This window comes from Heteronotia binoei, chromosome 6 (genome assembly GCF_032191835.1).
Source record: "Heteronotia binoei isolate CCM8104 ecotype False Entrance Well chromosome 6, APGP_CSIRO_Hbin_v1, whole genome shotgun sequence".
NCBI lineage: Eukaryota > Metazoa > Chordata > Lepidosauria > Squamata > Gekkonidae > Heteronotia > Heteronotia binoei.
The window spans coordinates 60539565-60557186 of NC_083228.1; the positions used below are offsets into that span (position 1 = coordinate 60539565).

Here is a 17622-nt window from a genome sequence, read left to right on the forward strand (position 1 = left end):
ACACTTCAAAAGTGTCAAATAAAACACATGGCAAGACATGCTTGTTGATTATTTCTGGCTCTTGTGTAAAAGTTATTTCTTCTGTAGAGTTTGCATAGTTTCCTGTGGTTTGCAGTAATAAAAAAATCAAGCAGCCTACTTCAACAGATAGAATACATTGTTAAGGAGTTTGGAACCCGTTGTTCAAACAATATGTAAATAATGGGAGTAAGGCCCGTTGTGAAGAAAAATACAATGGGCTCTCGAAGGAGGCTCTGGGCAAGTAAGTGCTTGCCACCATTGCTGTCTTCCCACCCACCCAAGTGAAGGCATTGACCCCCTTCCCACCTCAAGGGGAACTAATGTCTGCCATCTAGAGAACAGTTGTAAGTCTAAGTGATCTCCAGTGCCTCCCCAGAAAGAAATGGCATTGTACCTGTATGAGGTCCTATCCCTTCTCAAACCCCACCCTCTCCAGGCCCCACCCCTAACCTGGAGTTGGCAACCCTATCTCCTTTCCTTTATCTGCCCTCTGACTTCAGCTTTCCATTGCCTTCTCCCTCCCTGCAGCTTCAACAATGCAGGGCCCAAAGCAGTTTTCATCATTCTCCTCTCCCCCCATGTGATCTGAACAACAACCCTGAGAGACAGGTTAGGCCGGAAGTCTATGCCTGGTCTAAAATCACCCAGTCAGCTTCCACAGCAAGAACCTTGGTCTGGCAGATCCCACTCTGAAGCCCTAACTTGTATGTCCTCAAATTCCACCACAGAATCTCCAGGAATTTCCCACCAACTTGGAAAGGTACCACTAAAGGCCTCTGGGTGAGTGCCCCCCCCCCAACCTTGCTGTCTTCCCACCCACCCAAGTGAAGGCATTCACTCCCCCCACACCTCAAGGGAAGCTGATCTCTGCCATCTATTTGGATAGCAGTTGTAATTCTGAGTAATCTCCAGCCCTCACCTTGAGATTGGCAACAGTGGTTCCCCAGGGAGGAAAGTCCTTTCCCTCAGAGGCCTGTAGTGATCCTTTAGAAATTTACCACCAACCTGGAAAGGTACCACTAAAGGCCTCTGGGCAAGTGCCCTCCTCCAGCCTGGCTGTCTTCCCATTCACCCAAGTGAAGGCATTCATTCCCCCTTACACATCAAGGGGAGCTGTTCTCTTCCATGTATCTGGAGAGCAATTGTAATTCTGAGTAATCGCCAGCTCTTACCTGGAGATTGGCAACAGTGATTCCCCAGGAGGAAAGGTCTTTCCCTCAGACACCTGTAGTGATCCCTTGGGAATTTCCCACAAGCCTGAAAAGGTACTAAAGGCCTCTGGGTGAGTGCTCCCCCCCCCCGCCTGGCTGTCTAAGGAAAAAGAATCTTTCTTTGGGGGGGGGGGGACCAAAGCAGCTGACATCATCTCATTTCTCTCCACACCCCCCCCCCTTTGATCTGAACCCTGTGAAGGCTTCCCTATCTCCTTCTCGGGCAACCACCTTGGGGCAAGGCTGAGGAGAGGAGGGGGAGTAAAAGACAGTAAAGGTGGGACAGCCACGCCCTCTGAGACGGATCCAGGCTCCCTGGCTGTTGCAGTTGCCTTCTGAGGCTGTGCTGGGAGGCCGTCTGTGTGGGCTGTTAATAGGGACTTTTGTGAGGCCGCAGGAGCTCTGCAGCCCTTTCTGAAGCCAGTTGACAGAGAAGAGCTAAGAGATGTGGCTGTCTCTGAGGTAAGATTGTTTCTGGCAGTTTGTTCAGCATTCCAGAGCCTGAGTAGGCAGGAGCAGTGGAGTCAGCCAATGGGAGGCCAGAGACCAACTGAGCTGTGGTGGGCCAATGGTTTCTGGAGTGCATGGAACGCTCACAAGAGAATTATGATATACTAGGAGTAAGGCCTGTTGTGAAGAAAAATACAACGGGCTCTAGAAGGAGGCTCTGGGGAGTGCCTGCCACCCTTGCTGTCTTCCCACCCACTCAAATGAAGGCATTGACCCCCCACACACACACACACACCTCAAGGGGAGCTAACGTCTGCCATGTAGAGAACAGTTGTAAATCTGAGTGATCTCCAGTGCCTCCCCAGAAGTAAATGGCACCTGTCAGAGGTCCTATCCCTTCTCAAACCCCACCCTCTCCAGGCCCCACCCCTAACCTGGAGTTGGCAACACTATCTGTTTTCCTTTATCTGCCCCTCTGACTTCAGCTTTCCATTGCCTTATCCCCCCCCCCTCCAATGCTTCTACATGGTAAAATGACAGTCTTTCTTCACAGGAGAGGAAGCAGTTTGCATCATTCTCTCCCCCCCCCCCATGAATACCATCTAAACAACAACCCTGCAAGGCAGGTTAGGCTGGAAGTCTATGCCTGGTCCAAAATCAACCAGTCGGCTGCCACAGCAAGAACCTGGGTCTGGCAGATCCCACTCAGAAGCCTTAACTTGTATATCCTCCTCGAATTCCACCACAGAATCTCCAGGAATTTCCCACCAACTTGGAAAGCCTCTGGGTGAGTGCCCCTCCCCCAGCCTGGCTGTCTTCCCACCCACCCAAGTGAAGGCATTCATCCCCCCCCCCACACACACACACACCTCAAGGGGAGCTGATCTCTGCCATCTACCTGGAGAGCAAATGTGATCCTGAGAGATCTCCAGCCCTCACCTGGAGATTGGCAACAGTGATTCCCCAGGGGGAAAGGCTTTTTTTCAGAGGTCTGTAGTGATCCCTTAGGAATTTCCCAGCAACCTGGAAAGGTACCACTAATGGCCTCTGAGTGTCCCCCCCCCAAGCCTGGCTGTCTTCCCACCCACCCAAGTGAAGGCTTTCACTAGCGCCCCCCCCCCCCGCCAACCTCAAGGGGAGCTGATCTCTGCCATCTACCTGGACAGCAACTGTGATTCTGAGAGATCTCCAGACTTCACCTGGAGATTGGCAACAATGGTTCACCAGGAGGAAAGGCCTTTCCCTCAGAGGCTTGTAGTGATTCCTTAGGAATTTCTCAGCAACCTGGAAAGGTACCACTAAAGGCCTCTGGGCAAGTGCTGCCCCCCCCCCCCCCGCCTGGCTGTTTTCCCACCCAAGTGAAGGCATTCACTCCCCCCACCACCACCTCAAGGGGAGCTGATCTCTGCCATGTATCTGGAGAGCAATTGTAATTCTGAGTGATCTCCAGCCCTCACCTGGCAACTTTTAAAATAAATGTCAGTGCCAGTAGTTAAGCGTAAGAGTGCTTTCTAAAAAACAAAAGCCTATATTCAAATACCTCCTTGATAGGTTTATAGTTCCAAATCGATCATTTGCTTCTGAAATTTAGCTCACTTCTCATAACCCTCAAGATCTGCAATGGTTGAGATTGGGATATACTGTACAGTGATATGCAAGAACATAATACATGATCTATGGAATCTGAGCTATGTACACTTAGCCCAGCATCCTAATCCCCATAGCAGGAAGGCTGATGCCCTTGGAAACTCTACAAGCAGAGCAGCAATGCCAAAGCCACCTCTGGTTGTTGCCCCTATCAAAAACTGGTACTCAGATACTGTGCATCTAAACATGGATGCTCTAATTGTCTAATTTTATTTTAGCCCTCTAAACGAATAGCCATCATTACATTTTGTGGTACTGAGTTCCAGACTTTAATTATACGTTGTGCAAAAAAGCCCTTTGTTTAATCTCTTATGAACCTTCTGTCCCATCAGCTACATAGAACACCCCCCCCCCCCATTATGAGAGGCAGAAAAGGCTCTCTCTCGCCATTTTGTGGACACGAAGTAAACCTTTTTTTTTTAGTATTCTGTCATGTCAGTCGTCTCCACATTCGGCTTTCTCTATTAACTTAAAACGTCTAAGCTCCTGAAGAAGTTTATGGCATTATTCTCGCTATAAACCCGATACTGGGACACTGGGCCCCGTCTCCTGACCTCGGACGATCCTTGCTTAGATGAGAGAAAAAGCCTCCCGGGGACAAGGTTATTATTAACACGTGTGCGTTAAAAACATGGAGAAGCCAGGCGCAACTCCTCTACCAGGAGCGAATCTCCCCGAGCACTGAAAAGGCACCTGCCTTGCGTCTGCATTGCATCGGGACATCGTCCGCTTTCTCCTGTTCCAGGGTGCCCCCTAATGGTACTACATTTCCCTGCCTTCTTCTATGGCTCGCAGCTGCGTTGCGGAAGTCCCTTTCCCTTGCACCACCTGTTGAAAAGGCCGTCCGGCTGAGGTCACAATGCGATAGGACAGAACACCGTCATCTGACCTATCCTCTGTTGGGGGAATTGCTCCAAGAGCTGATCGAGGCTAAAGAGTCGCCGCTCCTTGAACCACTAATTCCCTCCTGGATATCGTCCTAGAAAAGCCGCGGTTAAGGTCTCCCTCCAGTTTCAGTAGGAGCGTTTTTGTATCTCTCTAGCTTCCTTTATAATTTACTCTTATAACGAAGCACCTGTTGTAGCGTTAATCTCAAACCCTGCAGCTGGGGGCTGGAGAATTACAGCTATTTCCAGGCTACAGAGATCAGTTCCCTGGGATAAACTGCCGCTTTGGAGGGTAAAGACTTTGAGATTCCTCCCCATCCTCCCCCAGCTCTAGCCTCAAATCTCCAGGAATTTCCCAACTCAGAATTGGCAACCCCATGCCTTCTTTCGTTTCATTTGCCATGTTTTGGTGCTTGGTATCTGGAGAATCACACTGGGAATCCAAAACTCTTGGACTTGCTACTTGTGAAGGGTTTACTTTTAAATGATTAGCAAAATTCACTGTATATATGCTTCTCAACAGCTATTAGCTATGATGCTCCATGATCAGAAGCAATACACCACTGAGTACCAGAGGCTAGTAGGATTACCAATCTCCAGCGGGGACCTGGAGTTCTGGAATTACATCTCCAGACTACAGTGTTCCGTTGCCATGGAGGAAATGGCAATTTTGGAGGTAGGACTGGGGGGGTATTAAATGATCCCATCAAGCTCCCACTTGTCTCCAGACTCCACCCTCTCCAGGAACTACTTCCAAATCACCAGGAATTTCTCAAGCCAGAGTTGGAAATCCTAGGCTTGAGGGAAAATCGAAGGCTTGGTTGCTGTATTCATGCACTGCTTATGAACATCCCTAATATTAACTGCTGTTGAGAACCATTCTGAATTAGATTGCCCCCTTGAATGTTTTCAGACTTTCCTGTTTGAAATTTGCAAGAAAAACAAAGTAGCCATAAATGGCTCCTAGGAAAACAGAGGTCCTTCCATAATACATCAATATGTAGAAATGAAGTTTACAATTCTTGATGCGTATGTCTTGAGAAGGCTTATCAGTAGTAGGGTATGGATTTGGTTTTGAATATTGCCTTTGTTTCATCATAGTCTGAGAAAGCATGAAAACATCTTGGCATCAAGTAGATGAATCCCACCCTCTGATACCAGGATATACAGGTAATAATTGATAGGCTTGGACTGAATCTGGATCCCACTGCACAGTCAATAATTCAACACAGCATATCCTGCTTAAAGGGGGGGGGGGGGCTGAACAATAGTTTCTGTACTCCTGCTCCTACAATAGTCTTTGATTAGTACACCCGTAGCAAACAGGATTAGAACCTTGTCTTGTTCAAGATATCTAAGTTGCCACTTTAAGCTGTATGATGATCATATCTGGACCCCTCGGTTAGGGCTTATGTGCTAAAGCAGCCCTCAGCATGCCTCATGGCCCTGCCCTTCCATTTTGACTGCTTTCTTGCCTGCCTGCCTGCCTGCCTGCCTGCCTGTCGCTAACTCCCAGCCTCTTTCTCCTTCCAGTGACTACTCCATTCAACCTCTGCCTGTATTGTTGGGATCCTGTTTAGACACCTCTCCTTCCCACTTCTGCCATCTTGAGTGAAGCTTCAAATGGCCTTCAGTGTTCTCTAAACCCCTGGAGTGTGGGAGGGAAGCATCAGGCGTGCAGCAAGTAGACCGCTGCAGATGTTGCTTGCATGAGAGCTGTTTAACAAACAGCACTGGGTTGAGATGTGAGGACTTACTTATCAAAATCCCTCTGCATTCATGAAGCTGCTGCAGTCCCTTTGAGTTTTATGTAAAGGCCATATCTTTAAAATCACACTGTGGTTAGAGGATCGGATTCAGAAGTCCTGTGTTCAAATCTCTGTTCTGCCATGAAACTCCATGGGTGAATTTGGACCAGCCACTTGTCTTTTGACTTAACCAGCATGATGGGGAGATATAAGCATAAAACGGAAGAGGAAAGAACCATCCTCAGGGAGGGGAAAAGGGTGTGGGATAGATGTATGATAGGTAATCTAGGAATCTAATAGTTTTGCTTGCTTAAAATAATGGAGTAGTTGGTGTGCTGATCAGGCTGTTTGTGGCCTCCTCACTTGCTCAGTTCAGTTTATGGACAAGGTAGAAGCCAAGAAAAATCTCTGAACCAGGGGTTCTTGGAACCACAGTCATTCAAGGTGAGGAATGGGGCTGGTTCTGTTCTCCAGCTGACTGTGACCTTCCATCCATCCTTGCCTCCAAATGGGTGCGAGAACAGTAGGGGTTGGAGATTTCGTTGTGCAATGCATCAATGTCCAGCCAAAACCTGAATATGGCAACAGAATGTCAGCAGGCATTCTGGAAACTCTGTGATATTACCATAGCATTTCTTGAGCATCAGCTGATCTGCTGATATCACATTGAACTTTTCTGCTGGCTATGAAAACACTGCATGGCATCATATCTACCTCTTGCCCTGCATCCCAAAAATACTAGGAGTGCCAGCAATGGCCTGGCATTTATAGTTTACTATGGGGTGGCAGGGATGAGGTGGATAGGTATGTAGGAGAAGAACAAAATACTTCAGGAGGACATCAGTCTTCACATGATCCATTCAGTATATAGAATAGAGCAACATGCATTTTTTTCCAGCTTCAGAATGCATTCAGGGAGCCCAGATTTTTAGGGTATGCATTTGTGCATGTCAGAGTTGAAGAATATACATGTAATATGCCCTAGTCACACCAAATGGTGATCATGTGCAAAGGGAGGATTGTGGGTAGCATGCTTTCCTGGTATGAAGAGTTGCAGTGCCAAAATTGGCTCACAGGGGTACTGTGAATACATGTGAACTGTCTCCTGTTACATGCCATATAATAACAGCTTTGTCTATGCATATATATGTGCATGCTAAGTAAATAATGAGGTTTGCTGCATGATAACTTTTGGCTGGCGATACAGGAAATCCTGCTAATGAAAAATTGAACTATCCAGTTGATGGGTTCTTTTCTTGTGAACTTCATTTTTGTAGGCTACATTCCTCTTAAGTTCTACCGGATTGGAACAAGTTTTGGAAATGATTCCGTGTCATGTGTGAATGCTTTTCGTGATATGACTGAGAAAAAGAATGATCAAAAGGATGAACTGAGGACCATAGCAGCTACTACCCCACAGCTTCCACCCATTTGCTCCAATGAAGAAATAATAGGAGTACTTGATGATTATAATTATAAGCTTCACCCTTACGTGCTAGGTAAAGTATACAAAACTTCTAACAAACTCAAGCTTACCCAGATCTACAGGAAGCTTTGCACTGACAGTGTTATCAGACAGGGAAGCCAGATCATAGGCTTCTCCTTCAGCTACTGCAGTGTAGGAGAATCCATGGTCCAGCATTTTGTTGGTGCTGAGTTGTACAAAGGGCTGGAGGGGAATCAGCTGGGATTCTGCATAAGGAATATTTGGTGATCTTATCCCCTTCTTTAAAACCTTTCCTCCCATGTCATATATTTAGCTTTACTGCTGTAAATGGCAGTTTTGAATACCTGAGGCCAGACAGAGAGTTGGATTCTGTCCTCATATGCAGATATGTGTGCAAGTTTTGCTAGCACCCCCCCCCCCCTTTTGCACCACCTTCACATCTCCTGCTATAGCAGCATCTTGCAGGGCATTTTGGGCTGCAAGCAGAAAAAAGAGGTGGGCAAGTTACACTTCCATGCATAGGACTGAGGCAGGATCCAACCCAGGCTGTTCTGAGAACTGTATGTTATTTTTTGAAACCATCTACAGCATAAGCAGGAAATGGTAGGGTAGTTGCTGGACTTTTTTTGAGCAGGAACACACAGGAATGCAGTTCTAGCTGGCTTGGCATCAGGGGGTGTGGCCTAACGTGCAGATGAGTTCCTGCTGGGCTTTATCTACAAAAAAAGCTCTGCGTGAAACAATGGTGACATGAAGGGTGTGACCTAATATGCAAATGAGTTTTGCTAGGCTTTTTATTAAAAAAAAAACCCTGAGTAGTTGTGAAAAACACAACAGTAGGTTTTGCTTAGAGAGCCAGTTTGGGGTAGTGGTTAAGAGCGTGGACTCTAATCTGGAAGAACTGGGTTTGATTCCCTGCTCTTCCACATGCAGCTGCTAGTGTGATCTTGGGTCAGTCACAGTTCTTTCAGATTTGCTTTCTTAAGAATAGTTCTCAAAAGGGCTCTCTCAGCCCCACCTACCTCACAGGATGTCTGTTGTGGGGAGAGGAGCAGCCTTAACCTGAGGGCTGAACTAACAGGCAGATGGAAAGAAGCAAAGATGAGGGGGGCAGCTTGATAGCGAAGTCTGCTTGTGGCTCAATTGACAGGATGAGGCTTCTTTAATAACAATCATTACCTGAGATCAGGGTGCTATACTCTGTGGCTGCCTTTTTAGAACTGGGTATTTCCTATCTCTGTTAATTAAGACACTGAAACAAAACTAGCATGGTAGTCTTAATTCTGTTCTTCAACATGGAAAGAAATAGAAAATTGTACAATTGAGGGGACCTCTGTGACAATCTGAACATGAGGGGGGTATGCTTAATTCATCTGAAATCCATGCGATTAAGGCTGGATCAATAATGTACAAAATGTATCGTTTTTAGCCAGCCTTAGTTATTTTGTGAACAAGTGTATTAATTTTAAAGTAATTTCTGTCACCTTTTAATGAAAGGATGCATATGGAGAACCTCTTGCTGTGATTCATGTTGCATACTGGAATGCCATTGGCAGCACATATACAACTGGTGCTTTGCCAGCTTCACAAGCTCCTGGTTGAATACCAGATCAGGTTCAAAGTTCTGGTTTTAACCTTTAAGGCCCTAAATGGTCTGGGACCAACATATCTAAAGGACTGCTTCTCCTGGTGCACCCCCAGAAGAACATTATGCTCTGGGGAGAAGAATCTTCTGGAGATCCCTAGCCCAAAGGATATCTGGTTGTCCTTAGCAGAGCCAGGGCCTTTTCAGCCCTGGCACCAGCCTTGTGGAATTCTCTGCCAAATGACATCCATGTCCTGCAGGACTAGCGCAATTCCGCTAGGAATGCCAAGTCCAATTTAAGAAATATCTGGGGACTGTGGGGGTAGAGCCAGAAGCAAAGTTGTGATAAACATAATTGAACTCCAAAAGGAGTTCTGGCCATCACATTTAAGGGGACCGCACACCTTTTAAATCCCTTCATTGGAAATAATGAAGGATAAGGGCACCTTCTTTGGGGACTCATAGAATTGGACCCTCTAGCCCAATCCTTTTGAAACTTGGAGGGTATTTGGAGAGAGACATTGGGTGCTATGCTGAAAATTTGGTGCCTCTGCCTCAAAAAACAGCCCCCCAGAGGCCAAGTTACGTGCAGATCAATTCTCCATTATTCCCTATGGATATCAATCTTCATAGGGAATAATGGCATGCCCGGCAGACATTCCCCACCCACCCCCCCGCCCTACTTTCTGATGACCTTGAAGCGGGGGGGAGGTCTTCCAAAATGGGGGGATCTCCTACCCCAACCTGGGAGTTGGCAACCCTAAGTTCCGCAGTGCCTGTATGACAGAGACGTTCTACCATGCCTGCTGTTGAGGACAGCAATGGTCTCCACCAAGTCTAGCTTTCTCCTCTCTCCTCCTCCCCCATGGGGTAGGGATAGATTTGGACCTTTAAGTGCCATCTATATTAGTCATATAATTGTTTATTGTTTTTATTCTGTTCTGTATATGTTTTTATAATCATTCTGTTCAACACTGTGAGCCTTATATGGGGGAGGGCAGTCTGTAAATAAAATAAAGAAATCATTGCACATACAAGTCTTGAAGATGCCTACTATTAATGAGACCTACAGTTCAGGAGATTAGCCTTCAGCCACAACCATCTTTATGACCATTCATCTCAGTTGATAGTGAGGAAAACTATAGAAAGTTCTGAGCTTTGAATTTTGGGCTGAAGTCTCTTAAATTTTGCTGTACACAAATAAGACTTGGAAACTGCAAAAAACATTGTGCCAGTAAGATTATTAGCAACTGGATGTTGACTGGCTATACATGTCTTCCTCTTCCTGCTAGTTGGTGGGGTTGAGGCAGAGTCAGCTAGACTTGTTGCCCCAATGTTGGGGTTCAGCATTAAATGTTTGTCCTGCCTTTTCATGCCTTAACCTGCCTTTCTGAGAGGGCCCCAGAATATTAGACTTTTTAACCTGATATTCCAGAAATCTTCAACATGATTACCCAACAGCTACCTTTAATCCCGAAAAAGGTAACTTTGTTTTTATATTTTAGATACAGGGATGTTAAACTCATTTGTTAGGAGAACCGGATCTGACATAAATGGGACTTTGTGGGGCCAAACCATGTATGTCATAAAATGTAATGCCAGGTAGCAAAGATTAAAACACAATTAAAGATTTTTTATGTATGTATGTATATATATTACTTAATATACAAACATGCTTAAAACTCTTGCAATATTTTGTATAAAATGGAAAGATAGGGAAATAGTGGAATTTAGCAATGTAATTTTAAAAATAAAACATCAAGAAAAAGCATAAGGATCACAGCAGAAAGTGAAAAAAATATAAATTAAAAATATAAAATGCTCTGAGCCTAGGAAAACATGAAATGGCTGAGCATTGCAAGTTTCTCTCCCCTCACCCCAGTCTACTTAGATTGGGAATGGCTCTCTAGTGTAATAATCCCCTTTGGCTGCAGATTCCCTGGTTAGAAAACTCACTAGGCACCAGTTCTCAGGTCCATTCAGCAGAGACAAACTAGCTTAAAGCATCAACCCTTTATTCGCAAGGAAACTGCTCCAACAAGCAACAGCTTCAGCTGGCCATACAAATGCTAGAAAGTGAAACTATCTGAGCTCCATTCCATTGAAATTCATTGCAACACAAAGTTGTAAGCAGGGCCAATGTCAGAGTTCCTGGTGCCCTAAGCCCCGCCCCCACCCTGGGCATACTCGGGAAGGTGAGGGTGGGGTGACAGTCTGTGCGCTCCCTAGAAGAGCACACATGCCTCTGCTTCACCCCACCACTCTCGGCTTCCTGAGTCTGTACAGACTCAGGAAGCCAAGATCATCAGGGCGGGGCATGGTCTCCTCTGAGCCCACCTTCCCTTGCAAGGGAAAGCAAGCTCGGAGGAGTGCACACACCACTACATCATCCAGCTGCACAGACCCAGGGAGCTGAGAGCAGTGGGACAGGAGGAGGGGGTGCCTGGCAGTGCCGTTATAGGCCAGGTGGCACCCTAAGCGGCCACCTACCTGGCCTATTACCATGTGCCGGCTATGGTTGCAAGGAAAATGCAGAATGGATTTCCCATTAAGGTCTCTGGGCCCAGATAGACCAGTCTATCTGGGTGCAAAGACCTTAATGGAAAATCCATTCTGCATTTTCTTTACGGCTTTGCTAGCCAAGAAGAGCTTCCTTCTTAAGCAGGCAAAGACAAGGCAGAAGGAGCTGGGAACTTCAGCAGCCTTGGAGCCTCAGAGCCTCAGAGGACAGGAGAGGGAGGAGGGAGAGAAAAGAGCCACAGGCCTGATCAAAGCCCTGAGTGGACCTGTTGCAGTCGGTGGGCCATAAATTTGACAACCTTGTTTTCTTTCCCTGATCCCTCTCCAAGGCTGTTTCTACATGGGCATTTTTTTTATTTTGTGGAATCCAGTGTGCCTCTTTATTTGGGATGGAGCTTCCATATGTTGTTGCATTGTTTCTAAGCACAACTTGTAGGGCTCCGGTGACTTTTGCCTTTAAGCTGCAGCAAAGAAGAACTTCCATTGTTTTGACTTGGGATTAAGTGCAGGGTGGCTGTGGGCCAAGCAACCTCATGGAAGTTCCAGTCACAGAAATCTGAGGAGGGTTGTAGAGCTGAGCTTTGCTTTCCCCCTCCTGACAGCCCTCTAATTTTTCTCTATTCACAGGTGAGCTGTAGCTACCATGGTTTATCTATGAACAAGAAGCGGGGGCTTGTTAGGCTATGGAAAGCCCTGATGTGGTTGTTGGTGAGCAAGGTAGAGATGAGGCACATAGACGCCAGCTCTACCTGCTGCCATACAACTCTCTGCTTTTTCCACAGAGGGGGCAGCTATTTAAGCCCCTTTGAGGGAGTAGCCCAGCTCCTTCACTCTCATTTCTAAATAAAACAAAAACTGTGATGGACATATGACTGGTGTGACTCACTTTGGATCAGGGCTTGTCCCAGACCTTCACGGGAGGTTCCACACACTAAAAAGGTAAGGGCAGTCACCTGTGCAAGCACCAGTCATTTCTGACTCTGGGGTGACATCGCATCACGATGTTTTCATGGCAGACTTTTTATGGGGTGGTTTGCCATTGCCTTCCCCAGTCATCTACACTTTCCCCCCAGCAAGCTGGGTACTCATTTTACCGACCTCAGAAAGATGGAAGGCTGAGTCAACCTTGAGCCAGCTACCTGAACCCAGCTTCTGCCGGGATCGAACTCATGTCATGAGCAGAGCTTGGAGTGTAATACTGAAGCTTACCACTCTGTGCCACAGGGCTCCTTCAACACACTAGTAAAAGACTATTGTGCTATACAGTTTTGTTTCTGAGACTGAACAAAGGATTTTCATGATGCCAAATTTTCCCAGCTCCCTAAATATAATCTTTCCCAAAGGCACATAAAGGAGTCATGTTGGACACAGGGCATGTTTTTGGCTTGATTCATGCTGAGCAATATTTTACTACTTTGGTGGATTGAGTAGCAAAGTAAAATCTAATTTTCAGTGAGTCTTAGCAAAATGTGGTGGTGAAAGCGTTTTGTTCTTTCATTATAAGTTTTTTAAAAGTAAAATATGAAAGCTTAAGGTAGGTTTGTTTTTTATTTTAAAGTAAAACATTCACCTTTGTTCCCATGCTTTGCACATAGACAAATTCTAATAGCAAAACCCGTTTTTGCTTCACTGAAAGGGCGTTCATACCTGAAATCTCTGTGAGGTCTGAATGTCATGCAGGAAGATATAAGAAATCTTATAGCTGCTTTGATGCATTGCATTGCTAAGGGCATACTGACAGTTCCTTCTTCAAGGAGTTTTACCTGGGTCTTTTGTAAAATGTCATCTCGCATCATTAAGTTATGACAAAGAGCACTAATAGCTTTGTTATTATAGACAAGGAACAAAAGAAATTGCTTTCTGTTTGAGATTTTGTCTATACTTACTAGAGCTGCTCCATGACCTCAAGAAGTAAACTAGAAAAACAGAAAGGATGTGATTCATTTTAAGAGTTGATTTTCCTGAAGTGATGTTTCTGAAATGTCAAAACAACTAATATACATAGCAGGCCTTGGATTCAGTGGGAGCTCAAAGGAGTGCAGCTCCTGAACCTCTGAGAGTTCCACCTCCTCCTTCCCACCTTGTCCATTGAATAGTAGGTGCAGCTGCATAACAATTCCTGGATGAGCTCCACCACCTATTTTTCTACAAAACGACCTCTGATGCATAGATTTCATCCATAGTTTCCATTCCAGTAATGGAGGAGACTTGTAAGCAAGGAGCCTCTTGCCAGTAGACCACACATCTTCTGGAGAAAGGCTCCCTTGCAACAGAAGCAGCTTCTACTGTTAATGGAACAAAAATTTGGATCCAATCCCATGTAATTACCTAGAAGTTTTGTTCTAATATTGGTTGCTATACTTTGTACAGTGATATTCCATTTTAGATCATATCTAGCCCCTGTCTGGGTTTCTGTTTCCTGCTGAAGGGCAAACAAATGAAATCTGCTTCCAATTATGCAGTGAGTAGAATAAAGCTAGCATTCAGCTTCTCTACCTGTGTGTAGGGCAACAGGAATAAGGACTCTGACTCTGAACTTGTCTTGGATTCCTGATCTAGATCTGCAAGCCACTGGGAACTGTTTTCTTCCTGGAATTGGGGAATTGGTACTCTTCTTTTTGTGGGGAGTACAAATTATGTTTTCATTTGGTTCTTTCACTTTGAACAACAGTGTTTTGAACAATACCTGCAGTGAATAGTGCAATAGTCAATAGTGACAGGCTGATTGTGTAATATGCCTTCTAAATCCCACTCTATGGATCAGTTGTCCCTATGAACCATGTGGTTGTCACCGTGAGTTATCCAGCCACCACAGGAAATGCAATAAAAACTTATTCCTGTTTCCAGTGTTAGTACAAAGATGCCGCTCTCCTCATAGAGATGAGGAGCACTCTTGGATTGTTGTGTCACAGACAATGCATTGGAATGTCCCTGGCATGACCACAGAAAGTGTTGGTAACAGAGGGTGATGTTTTCTTCCCATAGCTATGCCTATGGAGCTTTATGGGCTTTCACACCTCTGATTCTGTCCTCCACTGAACTAAAGAGAGTATCGAGAGAGTCATATTCCATTAGCTGTTTTTAAATAGTAAGAAAGACCATCAAGGTACATTTGGCTCCCAGATCAGGGAAAGTTGAGAGATGCTGAAGAGTGAAGCAAAACATGGTTTATCTTCTTTTTGGGGCTGAACCTTTGCTCATTTCACCTTATGTAAAATTGTAATCAGCTTCAATAAGCTTTCAACTAATATTATTTTGCAGGGCCTGTGGAAACAAAAAGACATCTACTTGAGCCACCTATTCCCGGCTGGACTGGATTTGTGCCCAGGTCCAAGGTCACAGAGTTTGGTCATGGAGTGCGCTACCATGTAATGGCAGAAAACTGCTATCAGGATTTTAAGGACATGTTAGATAGAGTCCATGCTGGTCCTGCTAGCAAGGAATCCAAGTACGTTGGCACACAGGTCTTTCAGTGAAGTGCACTGATGTTGTTAACACTTCTTTAGAGAATGTTATTCATATATATTCAAATGCTGCATTAAAATTAATTTGTATTTTTTTTCTCCTGTGGCATGTGTGTTGCTCCTGGTCATTCAAAAACAGATGTTAAATGGTGGGAAGGTAGAGAAAAAACAGACAAGTTGCAGTTAAAAATCCCAGCTGTTGAATTAGACGGAGGTTGGAGAAATTTGTTTTTCCAAAACTTTTTAGCTTTTTCTAAACTTCCCCCTTGCACTTTTTGTAGAGGGTACTAATTCTTTATGAATTTGCTTCTGGAAACATTGCCACAAGCCAGCAGAGTTATGAATTTGGAACTGGTATTGTATTTGCAAACTGAGAACTTAAATATACAGGGAATCACTAGACCCCCAGGGGTGACCATGAATTTTTATTTGTTTGTTTGTTTGATTCTGCTTATATCCCACCCTCCCTGCAAGCAGGCTTAGGGGAGGTTACAGTCCTAGAAACTAGCAATTTCTGGTACATGCTACTGTAGAAATTCTAGCTTTATTATAACTTTATTTTTAAAATGCTTGTGATACATAGTAGCAATTTCAGAATGGTGTCCAACTGCTCCTTGTATATGGGAAGCAGTGCAGTGTTTAGGTTGGAAGGGAGGAATTTTTACACTTGAGTGTGCGTCAAGCAGCTCATAGAAAAGGGATGCACCTACTCTTTGCAGCCTCATTAACTGATTACAGATCCAGTGTGAGTAGCTTTTCTCCATACCATGGTATAGTTAGTAGCTTGGGTAGATACCTATCTCTTGTATATGCATTAGGCACAAAGACTAACAGGGCAAAGAATGGCATCCCAAAGTAGATGTGGCACGAACACTGAATGTTGCCAGTTTACAGGAAAAATAAAAGGAAAATATGACAAGGCTGTTGCTCTTAGTATAGCTCTGGTTATTAAAAAGAAAGAAAAGAGCAACGTATGTGAAGATGGGGGGCCGGGGTTTGGGGGGGGAGGAGACTGTCAAGTTCCAGCCAACAGTGACTCTGTAGGGTTTTTGAGAAAAGAGATGTTCAGCGGTAATTTGCCATTGCCTGCCTCAACATTGCATCCCTGATATTCCTTGATGGTCTCCCATCCAAATACTGACCAGGGCTGATCCTGCTTAACTTCTGAGATCTGATGAAATCAGGCTATCCAGATGATATCAGTAGTTAAGAAACTGGGGAAATGGAGAAGTATATATCTCTAAATACTTGATGTTTTGCTTTTAGGGGAGAATCTCATGTTTCTAAAATCTGCAGACACTCACCCCAATACCAGAGATGCTACAGGCCTGAGGGGATGTTGCCTAAGTACACGGGTCATATTCCACGTAAGGATGCAGAATTTATTACATTAATGTTGCCACTGATTATGTGCCTGTTCATGGTTTTTGTGTGCCTCCACGATAAGGAGTCTTCCCTTTAAGAGGTTCTTCAGCAAAGCACCACCACTAGTAGAATGCATCTACACTGGATCCAACCCCATCTTCTATCTGAATGCATCTACAGGATCCAACCCTTTCTTCTGTCTTTATTTATTTTATTCAATTTATATCCCACTCCTTTCCCTATCAAGCAGGGCTGATCCCACTGTTCTTCCACAGAGCAGCACACATAGGCTCTTCCCCTTTCTCCCCATCTTTGCTTTATCCTCACTAGAACCCTGTGAGGGAGGTTGAGCTGAAGGAGTGTCACTGGCCAAAGATCACCTAGAAAGTTTTAATGATTTACTGGGAATCATATGGGAACTTATGAGGAAACTGGGTCTCCCCAGTCCTACTGCAGTGCTTCACATTGCTCCATGCAAGCTGTCATCTCTAAATAGCCAGGGCAAATATGTAATTACTATAAGTTTTAGAGTCAGACAGACCACATGTTGCATTTGTCACTCTGCGGAAAAGATTTGCCCTTCTGTGGCAAATCATCCCTCTTCCTTAATGTAATGTTTGGAAACGCCAGTAAATGGCAGTTGGTTAGCTCTGTAACCCACTCCTCTTAACTGCTGACCACATGGAGTGCTGATCTACCTGTCATTGTCACATGTCTTTCAGTCTTAAGTAGAACTTTGTGTCTTGCAGATGAACGTTCTGGCATTGGAAAGACCTTTGGGAATGTGTGTCGAAGTTGTTCTGTTTGCAGCCACGGTGACAAGAGCTATGGGGCTTATCTTGCTAAGAAACACAAGGCTGAAACAGATCAAGAACAACTAAAAGATGAACAATAATTTTCATGGTGTAATCTTCAGCCCTAGAGAATTAAAGTTGTCTGACCCAATCTTGTTTAAAAGGCTTCTGTGTTTGAACATGGGACCATAAGGATTTCAAATATGCTTCATTGCTCATCATTTTCATTTGCAAAGGTATGGCTCCCGTTAGAAACTATAAGCTGTGTAGTCATCTGTAGACAAAGAGAAGAAAAATTACTTGTGGGGTATTGTCAGGTGGAAAAGTTGTATCTACACAATTCAGGTCTTTTGGCATTGAAAGAAAGGTAAAGATTAATACTGGATGTTTTCTTTAATATCAGAATGAAACACATAAAAGCTGAGAAATAAGTCATTTTTGAAAGGGCTTTACAATAAAGATACATATTTTTTCAAACTAGGC

The 17622-nt window shown here is 44.7% G+C and overlaps 1 protein-coding gene across 5 annotated transcripts; it reads left to right on the forward strand.

The window, feature by feature from the left end:
• The first annotated feature begins 4029 nt into the window (after positions 1-4029).
• On the forward strand, positions 4030-17290 carry SPMIP5 (sperm microtubule inner protein 5). Of its 5 annotated transcripts, XM_060241553.1 has the most exons (7): positions 4286-4508; positions 4740-4892; positions 5318-5386; positions 7242-7463; positions 14778-14964; positions 16247-16347; positions 17095-17290. In XM_060241553.1, the coding sequence occupies exons 3-7, from the start codon at positions 5329-5331 to the stop codon at positions 17238-17240; spliced, it is 714 nt and encodes a 237-aa protein (XP_060097536.1). In that variant the 5' UTR covers positions 4286-4508; positions 4740-4892; positions 5318-5328; the 3' UTR covers positions 17241-17290. The 5 variants fall into 5 exon arrangements, with proteins under 5 accessions (XP_060097533.1, XP_060097532.1, XP_060097535.1 ...); XM_060241550.1 differs by lacking the exons at positions 4286-4508; positions 4740-4892 and adding an exon at positions 4030-4088; XM_060241549.1 differs by lacking the exon at positions 4740-4892 and having other exon boundaries at positions 4080-4345.
• Positions 17291-17622: the final 332 nt, after the last annotated feature.

What these genes read in the sequence shown, in the direction of transcription:
- SPMIP5 (XM_060241550.1), top strand. Translation starts at nt 5,329, where the DNA reads ATGAAAACATCTTGGCATCAAGTAGATGAATCCCACCCTCTGATACCA. An exon ending in CCTGCTAGCAAGGAATCCAA is followed by an intron (nt 14,965 to 16,246) that starts GTACGTTGGCAC and finishes TTTTGCTTTTAG; the next exon opens with GGGAGAATCTCATGTTTCTA. An exon ending in GTACACGGGTCATATTCCAC is followed by an intron (nt 16,348 to 17,094) that starts GTAAGGATGCAG and finishes TGTGTCTTGCAG; the next exon opens with ATGAACGTTCTGGCATTGGA.